Below are 13,571 nucleotides of genomic sequence, written 5' to 3'. Positions count from 1 at the left end.
GCAGGTTATAGCTGCTAGCATCCTGCTTAATTAACTAGCATAGCTTGTAATAATAATAATCTCCCTACAAAGACAACTAGCAGGGACATGACTGACTTACATTCCTGTTCCGAATGAGGACTCAACGACTATTCTTTCAGTACAAAGGGAATTCAGAAAAGATTGTGAAATTTTTCTTTCGAGCTTCATGGAACAATCAAACACGCATTCCCACAAGATGAGATGACCATCCTATATTTGATCACACAAAGCCAGAATATCTGATCTACCCTAGCCATCAGGAAAAATCTCTCAGTGGTGCAAGTGCTGAAGGCCTGAATCTGGAAGTGCCAAACAACCTTTACAACCCACTATTTAGAGGGGTATACCCATAGAGATCTAACTGCATTTTTGTTGGAACTAGTAGTACAGTAGTTGTTCAAAAAGTTGTGTAGCTTACCTAACTCCTTATAGGACAAGAAGCATCTCATCTCAGATAATGGTTGTGACATTAGTCTAGGGTAAGAGGTGGAGTGTCTGGCCATTTCCCTTCCCCGCCCTTGGGGTGCAGCGTTTATTTTCTGGATCAAGCGTTGATACAGTCAAGCTTCCATACCAACCAACTGTTCCATGATATAGATTTATCTCACCTCCTAACAAGGGGAAGTCTGGATAGAATGTAAGACACATTACACTTAGTGGATCATACATAGTGACATCACGTCCTTCCGAGGATATAGTGTAGGTTCTTCCTTGACCGTGTGTCATGAATTGAAACCTAGCCTAACCCATGAGAAGTGGGTAGGAATGAACACGTCTGCACATCTATTAGGTCAAAGTGTATTTACATCCTATAATTTTGGACACGCCATTATGGTTATAGGGGCTTCCTTCCTCTTAAGGATGAGTCTCTTAAAGGGTGAGAGTTTGTATTCATGTAGAAATAAATCACAAATTTTAAAAGTCATTAGTATTTTTCCTAACTACACTAAACTAACCATAGTCCTCTAAGTTTCACATCCCTATCTCAACCACTCCGCAAGCCATAGGCCAAAGTGGCTTCTCGGTATGCTGGCGATAGACGGGTCATCCCCTCCCCAGTAACTACCAACACCTCGTTAAAATTGCTGAAGAACTGCCTCCAGCCAAGCTAAAAAGAATCTTATTAAAGGATTCAGGATTGTATCATTAGGAAAAATACAAATCGGTTTTAAATTCTGCGAGTTTAGTTTTACGTTTTGAATGATTAAAGTGTTTTGCTATCGGCTGATGATAACTTTTAGCAAACACTTCTCAAAACAATAAAGCAACATAATTCTGCGGATGAGACAGCTTTTACAGTCGCTTAAGGGGACCAGCCTGCGTGATTTTTCATGAATATTTTATCACATATTGAAAAACTAGTTACTTGGTGTATGTGGGGGAAACATATCACATCCCAAGGTGTTTCACTTGATTATCTTGATAAATAACGGAGAAATTTTTCCTAATTACACTTGTCTCTGTTCGTAAGTTTGACAGACGAATCATTTATATGACCATTGTGGTATTCCCTTTATGAGACACAAGAATAGATTGTCATCCCCTCCAAAGAGATCTTCAGTAAATCCTAAACAACACTTGTTATATTCATACAGTATATGGTCCTTGATGGAGAGTTTCAAGAAGTGTAAGTCAAGCCTCAGACCTTCAGTGCCAATTACTCGATTGTATTGCTAACAAAATCTAGTGAAAATCAGGTTTCTCAAGATAATACAAAAAGTGTGTCTACTACATTGACAATACAGCCTCCTCAGGGCAGTTGATTCATAGCGTAGTTTGCGTCATTAAATTCGATTATTTTATAAAGTTATATTACCAAGTTGTTTATAGAAACAAATGGTGTACAGTATATTAATTTTTAATGAAAGCAGTTACACAGACATCATAATCTTCCACAGAAGATAATTGAGTTTTGCTGAAAAGATGTTCAAGAAAACACTATTATATATATAACGGAGCAACAGTTATTCAGGAAGCATGTCTCTTTTAAACACATAGTTTCAGTTAATTAGTTAGAGTCACTAGTGTCTCAATTAGGTTTCCTTGATGCTCTCTAAGTGCTCGTTCAGCTTTTATCTTTGGTATCTCCAGCTCCTTCATGATCACTTCGACATCCTCTTTCTTGATAGACACCTTTGCTAATTCTTGGTCTCGTGCAAGCTGAAAAATCAAGGATAATTGAGTTAGCATGGTATTGAAAAATAACACATTTTAGCCCTAATTTTTAATCATCGAGGACTATACAATACAGACCAGTAATAAATCTTACCCACTTGATTCCTTTAATTAAATGTAAATACTATAATTTCCTTTTATTAAAACTCATTAAGTTCCATCATTTTTCACAAATAACAATGTTCCAATATCCAAGCATTTGGCTGAAAAAATCATAACTTTATATCTAAGCATACATATGTCGGGAAAATTAAAATAAGAATTGGTTGAATAGCTTTCATGCTATAATATTTCTTATTTCTTCAATAACTTTAATATCTATCAAAACCACTAACAAATTCATGTATGTACACACTGAATCAGCAAAATTTACAAGCCAGATTCAAGTACAGTACATTAAAAATGCATCTGTTTATATCTTTCAATATTGAAAAAGAAAAACATGTTCTAAAGACAGTTGTAATACTGAAGTATTGAATGTATTTAAAGAGTAGAGGAAATGTACATAAAATCTTGCAGGCTAAGATACTTTGAAAACAAGGTTCTTTTAACCTTTCACCAATGAAAAGTCCTCTCTACCTATATTTGTAAATCATTCCTTAAGACAAAATGTATATAAAAAGAAACTATTCATTAGCCCAACAGAAAAGGAAATATTTTACTCTTCAGCTATAGTTTTGCACATCAGATCTGCAGTCTCAGCTAGAATTATTGTACTAGCTCAAAACAGTAATCATCATAACCTTCACCAACTTCTTTGCGAAGGTTGTTTTGATAGGCATGTATTTATTACCTAAACCAACTTCGTCGCAAATGTTTTGATAGGCGTGTTTTTATTTGTTTGTACGTCTGTCTGTGTGTTTGTGATTTGCATAACTCAAAAACTATGTGACCGAATCTCAAGAAATTTGGTGGGACGATTGGCCACGACCCAAGGACAATTTGATTAGATTTGGTAATTGTGTCAAAAGCCAAGGTCAAGGTTACAAAAAGGTTGAAAACGTCTGTTTGCCATATCGTGGTCAATTTTGATCTGATTTGCACGAAATTAGTGCAGAAAGTGCATAATTCAATTTCCTATCTTGTGATATATGACATGATGTAGGCGAAGGTGTGCACTCTACCGAGTGCCCGTTATAATTTATTTATGTTTGTATGTTGGTTTGTTTGTGATTCGCACAACCCAAAAACTATTTGACCGAATCTCATGAAATTTGGTCGGATGATTGGCCATGATCCAAGGCCAATATAATTAGATTTTGGGAGTGATTGGGTCAAAGGTCTAGGTGAAGCTCACGCTAAGGAAAAAACATCTTTTTGCTATATCGTGGTATATTTTTTGTGAAACTAGTGCCAAAATGTGCGTAATTCACTTGCCTATCTTGCGATATACATGATCTAGTTGCGTCACTACCCTTGTTAGCGATAGGGGTCTAAGGTCAGGGAGTTCATGTAGCAATTATAAAATCACTGAATATCAAATATTATGAAAATTTATGGTTTCAAGCAATCATAAAATACAGGGTGTCTCAAAAAAATGTACTCACTCTTTGAATGACGAGAAAACCTTTATTTATGAACATAGAGCGAAATGAAATAGCATCGAATACATGAGACCAATGTTCAAATTGATGACTATTATAAATGTACTCAGTCTTTTTTTGTGTTGCAGATATCCTGAATTACTGAAGCTATGGCAGGAAATCAACTTAGTTTCGAAGAAAGAAACTTTCTTCGAAACTAAGTTGATTTCCTGCCATAGCTTCAGTAATTCAGGATATCTGCAACACAAAAAAAGACTGAGTACATTTATAATAGTCATCAATTTGAACATTGGTCTCATGTATTCGATGCTATTTCATTTCGCTCTATGTTCATAAATAAAGGTTTTCTTGTCATTCAAAGAGTGAGTACATTTTTTTGAGACACCCTGTATTTTAATTTGGCAATATGATTTGGCTAATCAATACCCTTATAATATATTGCTTCTATGGTAACAAATGTGGCATTGGGGAAGGTATGCACTATACCGAGTGCCCGTTCTAGTTATAGCTGTGGTATTCACTCTTCAAATGCATTCAAAGTGATCCAATCAAACAAGCACTGGAAACTTGACAGTAGGACCTTATAAATCATTGCAGTCATGAGGCCACAATTAGTATCATCTTTGAGAGACATTAGACTCAGAAGTTGGAATTAAGAAAACAGTGGGGAAAATATTAGTGATAATCATTAGAGAGCAAAGGCTTGCAATATGTACATAAGGCATGTTTTAAATCCACTAATAATAGACAGCATATTTTGTGATTTAAAACCATTGTAAATTACTCATTATTTGTTTTTCTGACCCAATAACATGTTCCCTACTTGGGCCCATTTGTACATTAATTGTGATGATGTAAGTAATAAGGTTTTGCCTCTGTCGAAATAGAATCGGTTGCCTGACTGAAATTGAAATGCCCTTGATCCTTCTTTTATGGTTACAGGTATTTCCATATTATGATATTGTATAAAACAACTAAAGGTTTTATTCAGAATCATAGTATTAAGGAAATGCGTGTGATATCTTGTGAATAGTACCATTGTTAAATAATTTTTAGTTGCATAAAAGATAGCATATTTGATGTCAAAATAAATGAAGCCTAGCTGTGCTAAACTTCACTATGCAATAACATATATTTATACACACTATATTCTGTATAATCTTTATAGTTAAATTTTGGTAGACTTCCACCCTCCTCGTTTGTTGTAGTTTATATTTTTCTTGGGTAAAACATACAAAAATAAAATACTTCTATATCAATTATCTGTGCAAATTCATAGAGAAAAAAAATAATCAAATTACAGCAAGTGGCCATTTTTTCCATTTTTTCAAGTTTATTTATCTTCACAGTGTCACAAAGAGTAGCTCCCATGAGTTTGTATGTTTTTTTTGCTCACTGTAACAATGTCGCGTAAATGCACAGTAGCTACAGCCACTGAGCTCGGTGCTTCAATGGAAAATGCGGTACCTTCTCTAAATACATTCTTATTGACTATTAGATTTTGGCGCACTCTATCAACTTGTTTAAGCAGGCCCGACTTTGGATATAATGCATTCTCTCCCATATTAACAATTTTCACTTTTAATTGGCCAATCAGAATCTATATATATTTTAATCACTTCTTTTGATTGGTTTCCATTAAAGTTACTTAATGAATGCGCTACAGCGTTCGATTTTCAAATAAAAAAATCCTTAGTACCCCAGACGAAGCTCTTAGACTATTTTGAAGTAATAACTAGGAAAGTTTGAAATTTCTACATTATCATATACGGTACAGTAGTTCTTCCATCAGAAATATAGTGTCTGAAATGTTCCAAGGCATGCATAATTGCAGTTTACATGCGGCAGTGTCACAGTAAAGTTAGAAAAGCAAAACTAAGATGCATGTCCAGCGCATTTTCTCTGTAAGCGACTTCAAGGCTAATTTTTTTGGATAAGTGCTATTCAAAACTAAACCATTGCCCTAGTTTTTACACCAGCTTCGTATTACTGACTCTGACTGTTAAGTCATTGCAGATCAAGTCTCGGGCCAACCCAAAAATACGGCTGTGCCCGGTAGGTAACGATACGGCATCTAGGTTAGGCTAGGCTAGGAGGGAACTTTAGGTTAGATAGTGCTCTTAGGTTTGTTTCCCCTTTTAAAATTTGGACCATGTTGAGATAGAGAAGTTTATGTTTGAAAAGAAAGTTGAACACGAGAGAGAATGGTGCTTGAAAGATAACTGCTGTAGTTAGTCCGTAGGTGGTTTCACCCTCTTATTTTAGCATGAAATTTTTTTTTTTTTTTAATTAGTTTTCTTGTTGTTTTGTTGGTTTCTGATGTTATTATTTTCTGTAATTTGTTTGTTTTAATTTTCCCATCCATAACCCAGATTCTTACATGACTGTGGGGGTGTCACATTGGCTGGTGGTAGTCGGAAAACGATATTTTTCTGGAACACAATAAAAGAAATAAGTAAAATAAAGGACAAAATGTTTTTTCATGGAAAAATGGCTGGGTGGGAGACTACTAAAATTTTGCCAAGAATTCGAGGGCCAAGTCGTTCTGTAAACTGTAAAGCCAACTTTAGTCAGTCATGTGTTAAAGAAAGGAGCCTTTGTATATCAGCTGCCAGTTCGTCCCGTGGGGATTGAAAATGGACATCAACTAACCTAAACTTTCCTCCCTACCCTAACCTACAAGCCGTGTGCTTACCTAACGGGGGGACTAACGCCCCCCCTTACACTGCCGTATTCTGTTAGCCGAAATCATACAAATAGGTGTCCGCTATCATACATACACCCCCAAAATGAACTTGCTTTATAAGTTTCCTATTAATTAGAATGATAAATTATCTAATTTGGGCTATTCGAGATGTAACCAATATATCTAATGTGGCGACTTTGTATAGGCAATAACAGAAATTAGGCTAGGTTAGTGTGCAGCTGCAGCATGACACACCTCAAAAGGCTGTAGTTTTCTGCAGTCCCAAGAGGATTTATCATGCACAGTTCATTCATTGTTTACCTTATTTGTTTGCTCCTGTCTTTTTACGTCATTTATGACAGACATAAAATTCGCATCAGACTTTATTTCCTTCTCCTCGGCGAAGTTCGTCACCCGTTCTAAATCTGCTGCTCCACTGTCATGTTTCGCGGCCTTCTTTTCTTTGCTTTTAGTTTCCACTTCCTCTTCGATCTCATGGTTTTCGTCCTGCGACATCTTGCGATTATTTATTCCTAATAATTAATTAAAGTAACAGAAAAATGGTTGCTGATCACGAGCTATGAGATGCAATGCGGGTCTGTTTACATGCCACAATGGTTGCCGCCAGATGTAGAGTTTCTCAGCCTGATGAGGAAGTAATCGTACGCTACAAATAAGTTCTCGTATTTGGTGATCTGTTTTTTTTAGATACTCTACTATTATTTTATGGATTTTCCCCTTATAATTATTGTATTTATGGCGTCATATAGTCTGAGAGTGATTGCCGATATACATTAAAAGTTGTTTTAATATTACTTTATAATCAATGTATTTAGTATAATATATCGTGTAAAAGGTGGCAAAAATGAATAAAATATGAGAATTCGTTATGTGAAATAAAGATATAATGGATGCAATCAATGTACAATATTGAAGGTTGATTGCATTCATTATGCATTTGCTATCTGTCACTTGACGAAATCCTCATATTTTATTCATTGTTGCCTAGTCATCCTTTACAGTTTACAGTATTCATTTATTTTAAGCAACTTATTTTTTTTCATGTAAATCGGCAACCATTTATAGAAGAGGTAATATACTTCATTTGAAGAAATGCAGCCAATGAAATGAATACTAATGAATTAAAATCCCAAAGATTATTATGCCCCAAATGAACACAAATTTTAGTCTTTTACTTTACCTCCATTCCAGCTTTCTTTCTTCCGTCTATTCTTTTATATTTACTACCGAGTGCAACCTCAGTTGCAGTTTGGTACTACATTTACCTTCCTGTTAGATATTACAATATTGTTTTCATACTTTCTCTCCACAAATTTTCCTCATTTTCTTCTTTTTCTCAACGAACTTCGAGCGAAAAGGAAAGACCAGAGTGTACAACAAAGAGTGCTTTTAGAGTGTCATGATACTGTAAAAACAGATTATTATTATTATTATTATTATTATTATTATTATTATTATTATTACCAAAAATTAAGTCAGATGCCAATTGTTTGTTCAACAATCAATCTTTACAAAATATATTTTGTTTAAGAATAATGCATGTCATGATAACTTGCTGTATAGAGAATTCTGAGTACTAGAAAAAAGCTGATAAATTACAGGAAAATTAGAAACTTGTAGTAGTAGTAGTAGTAGTAGTAGTAGTAGTAGTAGTAGTAGTAATTTAATAAGGCTTCTTAACTTTATAAAATTTCATTACAGATTGTACATTATCTTTCCCTCCCAATTGTAAAATTCTGTTTATTAAAATGTTATTCAACGTATCACTTCAGTAATATTTTGGATTTGTAAATACTGTAATTATACAGTAAGCTACAACTCTACCAATGAGGTGAAAGCATTTTTATACATAATGCTAAACTTACTTAAACTTTAGTCAAATTTATGTTAGACACACTTTTGTATAACATAAATCTTTGATTGATTGACGTTTCCCCGTAATGTTAAGGTGCTGTGTTCTCCAAAGACTTTAATGTACAGTAAAAGGCTAGAACTGTAAATCTAACCCAGCCTAAATGACAGCACTTCCAATGCTGAAATCATCTGGCAACTGATGACCTGTCATCACTGACACTGAGAACCAACACTACTGTAGACAATGCTTTGACATTGAAGTCACAGTCCATATATTATTTTATTACCTGTTATTGTATTATCTATTATTTATTGTTGTAAAAAAAGAAAAGAAAAAAAAATTGGACGTAAATTACATCATATGGCGTTGAAGAGAGTATAGATAGTGCACTTATTTAAAGTTCAATGGTGCTCAAAGGGTTAATTGAATTGTTTAAACTTGACTATGTTAGGCAGGTGTTGGGAACTGACTGGTTTCTGTAGCCTCTACATGAAAACTTTATAATCTTGTGACTTATAAATAAAAAGAGATGATAATAGATAAGTGAGTAATCCATAGTTTTTATTAGTATTTTTGTAGTATTTTCACTTTCAAGGGATTGTTTGTGAATACAGTACGGACACATTTGGAGTGATGTTCTTTACCCTCCCCAAGTTTTGAGAGAGAGAGAGAGAGAGAGAGAGAGAGAGGAGAGAGGAGAGAGAGAGAGAGAGAGAGAGAGAGAGAGAGAGAGAGAGGGGGGGGGGGGGCAGGGGGGAGACAGGCGTGTATGTAAATCGCCCCCATGTGTTTGGATCTTCCTACTTCCCTTATTTATTCTATAAGGTATTGGAGGGGAAGGGTTACTCAAACTTAAACCTTGCATGGATTTGCAAGTCTTTTCCTTCCTATTGACTTATTAAGCAATGGGTTTGACTAATGTGTAGTTAGGGAAGAGAGTTTGACCCACCTTCACTACCCTCAATTTATCGAAGGGGCAACTATCTGATACTTAGGAGAAGGGGTTAGTTGCCTGGGTTATAATATTTTCAATCTATGAGTAGTAGCCTTATCCAAACTTCATACTGTATTTCTTCCTGTTTGAAGATTATTAAAGCTTGCACCAATACACTATACTTTATTGGCTGGGTAAACCATGGGTTTTGATTACTTAGTTGTGAAAAGAATATGGTAATTATCTATTTGATAGCTAGGGGAAAGATCAGCCACTTATGAGCCTAATCCTTTTTTTGTAAATAGACCCAAGTACAGTACTAGTATGATCCCTGAGCGAGGGAGGTAGATAGACTCCTCTCCTTGGGTATGCTGAAATAATTAATGTTTAAATTATAAACTATATTGTAGAATGTAGATGAATGAAATCATGGTTAAATGTACCCACAGCAGATGTAGTAATCTGGCTAACCCTAAGTGGTGTTACGAGCGGTGTTGTTATCTTAGTAACTGTTGTACTGGGACTTGTCAACTAACCTATATGCTTACAGTGGATTCATTCCGCCCGGAATAAAGATCCACTAGCAGCAAACTCGAAGAAAGTGCTTGGTATCTTTTCTGGCAGTAAGTAGTTTTGGTATAGGGGTCATGGTGTATCACACCACCTTCTGAATTGAAGATTTTTGGTTTAGAAGAAGATTTAGACCCTGAAGAGAAGGTGGCCTTACTTCAGGGTTCTCAGAGGAGACTTTAATCTTCCCAAGGGATTCTTTTGGGTGCTACCGCTAGAGTTATGGGGGTCTTTAACTGGCTAGACAGTACTACATAGGATCCTTCTCTCTGGTTACGGTTCATTTTCCCTTTGCCTACATATACACCGAATAGTCTGGCCTATTCTTGACATATTCTCCTGTTCTCATACACCTGACAACACTGAGATTACCAAACAATTCTTCTCTCAAGGGGTTAATAACTGCACTGTAATTGTTCAGTGGCCACATTCCTCTTGAAAAGGGTGAGAGAGACTTTATCTAGGGTAAGCAGCTTTTCTAGGAGAAGGACACTCCAAAATCGAATCATTGTTCTCTAGTCTTGGGTAGTGCTATAGCCTCTGTACCATGGCCTTCCACTGTCTTGGGTTAGAGTTCTCTTGCTTGAGGGTAAACTCAGGCACACTATTTTATCTAATTTCTCTTCCTCCTGTTTTGTTAAAGTTTTTATAGTTTATTTAGGAAATATTTATTTAAATGTTATTGTTCTTAAAATTTTCTATTTTTCCATTTCCTTTCCTCACTGAGCTATTTTACCTGTTGGAGTCCCTGGGCTTATAGCATCCTGCTTTTCCAACTAGGGTTGTAGCTTAGCAAATAATAATAATAACACCTTGAGGTTTGGTCAGTTTGCTAGGTCAGCTCCAACACAGGTTTCTGCTAGACAGATTACCGGCCCCCCGGCGTCCCCTTTGGACGTAGCTGTTATTACACAGATAGTTGAAGCTGTGATCTGCTCCCTCTATGGTGATCCTGCTCAAGGTTTTACCATAACTGGGAGTTTCTGCTCTCCGTCCAAGCCTGTGGATCCGGTAGTGGCTGGACCTGTGGGTAATCGGCCTCGTGCAAATAAGCTCCAGGGCGTCTGCTACCTCCTGACCTGAGTCTTGCAGGTTCAGTGACAAGGAAGAGTTGGCGGAGGTGGTGGCTTCTATGGATGTTGAGGATGGGGACCTAGTGGGAAACCCTTGGCGATACTGCAATGGATGTGCCTTCTGGTCTGAGTGTAATATTTTTTGTTAATTAAGGGGTGTATATCTTTTAGTCGATAATATAGAATTTGAAAACTGCAGTACTGTATTTTCTGAATCACAGAGGATTTATGACCAATCTCTTAGAACATGTCTTGGCTAACTCTAAAAGAGCCACACAAGTTTACTTTTAACAGTTTGGCAGAGGCTGGGTGTTTTCTTCTAAACCATAGTTTGTTTAATGCTCCAGTGATCAGAATAACTGTGACCAAAAAATCCCTTTCTTTGCCAGTCAAAACTGGATAACTCTCTCCTCCGAGGGGTACATCAGTTGGAAACAAATACCAAGCAAAGATTAATGTGTTGGTATAAGATCATCTCCCAGCTTGTTAAAGGAGGATGGGGAGAGATACTTCTTTAAAGTAAAAGAATGGAGTTCTGAAGTGAAACTCACCAGCAAGTAACTGATTTGTCCCTTCAGAAGAATGGAGAAGAGACATTCATAATACCGTTCATTTCAGACTTACACCTACATATTACCGTAGACAAGACACATCCTTGTCTAGTAAAGGGGTTGGGCTGGTTACACAGCTAATGGAGAAGCCACCACAAGATTAAGTACAAAGTTGTGAAGGGACTTGTGGGTACTCTCACAAGAAAAAGACTGCGAAGGTGTTCTCTAGATACTGGCCTTCAACACTTGGCCCACTAATATGTTTTTCCTGAAGGCTAGGGTGGGACAAAAGCACCTGACTTTGTGAATTCTGACCATAGCTGGCACATATGCTCTACGGATCATCCCACGAAGCCAGAAGAAGACTGTGTTCCTTTACATCTCTTTCTTGAACTGGCCATTGCTAACAATAAGAGACTGACCCTCAGGTCTGAGGTCTCGGGTCCCTTTCGGATAGCACCATTGCTCGCTACAATCAATCACTACCCGACTCCTCCCGAAGGGATGGGGTAGAGAAGGACTCAAACCTGAGGCTGTAGGCCTCTGGGCTCTGGGTTTTGGTCATGAAGTTCTATCCAAAACTGGAGACTTTCTGCCGCCCTTCAGTGTGGGTGTCTATAAAAGAGTGTGTGTAATTCTCTCTCTCTCCTTTCCAATGGTGGAGCTAGCATAAGGACAGACTTGAGAGGCAGAATTCTGTCTGGCTACTTCTATAAAGGCTCAAACAGAAAGCAAAAAAGTCTTGAGGGCCATGGTCACATCCCACCCTGGGGATCAGAGAACCTGGGTTGGATCAGCCTGCTTAAGGCAACTGATGAGCCTAGACAACTCCCAGGAAGCAGAGAGGTCTGTACCCATCAGGGGCTATCTATAGCCTTTGACAGCTGTGACTGAAAGGAGCGTCTCTTGGTGAAGGAAGACGAGGAAGTCTGCACTCTGAAAAAACTGCTCCAATGAGAGAAAATCCTTTCTACAACACCAATCACAGAAGATAGCCCTCTTAATCTGATAGGAAAGCTGTAGAGGACCTCCGGAGACAAATGGACATTTGCTTCTTGCCTTACGAAAGCCTTTCACTCCAAGGAGATACTGGATAGCCTCCACCCATGTAGAGCCAAGGACATAGCTCTCTTGGAACCTCTACTGGAAGAGCAAGCAGATCGGGATACCACTGTCTGAGGCCATCTGGGAGCTACCCGGGCCATCCTGGTGTAATCAACTCTCTGTTGATTACCGGCTGGATTAGGTCAAAAGTGGAAAGGTGTATTCGTCCAGGGGATTCCATGAAAATTGGAAGGCATCTTGGAACATTGCTCATAGGGCCAGAATGGGAAAGTATGACCTGGGTAGCTTCCTGCTCTACCGTATGGCAAACAGGTTAAATTCTGGAGAGCCCTTAAGGATGTGACATCAGTCTGTTGACATCAGTTTCAGTGTGTCCGCTAGTACTTTCCTCTTGTTTGGAAAGTATCTGCTGATCCCTCCATGGTGTGAAACACCTCCCAGATATGCATTCGCCTGCAAAAAGGGCTTAAGACCATGCTCCCGTGCTAGTTGACATAGGACTCTTTCCCAATTCTGTAGGCTTGGCCGACCCAGAAGGTTTGTAGAAGTAGACCGCGCAATAGGTCAGGGAGTTCTGCAGAAGCAGATCACCATGACTTCACCGTTGCCTGCACATGAATCTCTAGCAGGAGCGACTCGGCACTTGACACTGATGAGGTCTGCAATGCCAAAACCACTTACGGGGAAATTGCCTTCGAGTGGGCAAGGAAAGGGATCGCCTTCCCGCCCAACAGTACAAGTCTCTTGTACTTCTCCAAAGTGTTCAGGGTTAACAACCTCAACGAGTTTGTGAAGTATGTGACAGCTCCAGCCCCCACAAGAAACCTCGTCCACCCCTAAGGCCAGAGGTGAGGCCTTCCCTCCTCACAAATCAGACAGTTCTGTTCCAAGGTCAAAACCGGGAATGTAATCGTGAGCTGACGAAGGCCCGGACAGGCGAACAGTATAGGAAAACTCTTGGCAAAAGACCCAGTAGAAGTAGGAGAAACACCAGGTACTTCTCCTGAGGGAGGAAAACTCTTGGCAAAGGACCCAGTTGAAGCGGGAGAAGCACCAGGTGCTTCTTTTATTAAGGG

General features: G+C 38.0%; 2 protein-coding genes across 3 annotated transcripts in view; one reads left to right on the top strand and one right to left on the bottom strand.

The window, feature by feature from the left end:
• Nucleotides 1-13,571, top strand: part of LOC137623409 (vacuolar protein sorting-associated protein 37B-like) — a 96,743-nt gene that overhangs the window by 61,126 nt on the left and 22,046 nt on the right. The window lies entirely within an intron of this gene.
• On the bottom strand, nucleotides 1,864-7,060 carry LOC137615988 (huntingtin-interacting protein K). The gene is made up of 2 exons (XM_068345673.1): nucleotides 6,748-7,060; nucleotides 1,864-2,181 (listed from the first exon to the last, which is right to left on the bottom strand). Exons 1-2 carry the CDS (start codon nucleotides 6,940-6,942, stop codon nucleotides 2,026-2,028), a joined length of 351 nt encoding a protein of 116 aa, XP_068201774.1. The 5' UTR covers nucleotides 6,943-7,060; the 3' UTR covers nucleotides 1,864-2,025.

Source organism: Palaemon carinicauda, chromosome 2, assembly GCF_036898095.1.
Source record: "Palaemon carinicauda isolate YSFRI2023 chromosome 2, ASM3689809v2, whole genome shotgun sequence".
NCBI lineage: Eukaryota > Metazoa > Arthropoda > Malacostraca > Decapoda > Palaemonidae > Palaemon > Palaemon carinicauda.
This window is presented reverse-complemented; position numbering and strand designations above follow the sequence as displayed.

What these genes read in the sequence shown, in the direction of transcription:
- LOC137615988 (XM_068345673.1), bottom strand. Translation starts at nt 6,942, where the DNA reads ATGTCGCAGGACGAAAACCATGAGATCGAAGAGGAAGTGGAAACTAAA. An exon ending in GACAGGAGCAAACAAATAAG is followed by an intron (nt 2,182 to 6,747) that starts GTAAACAATGAA and finishes TTGATTTTTCAG; the next exon opens with CTTGCACGAGACCAAGAATT.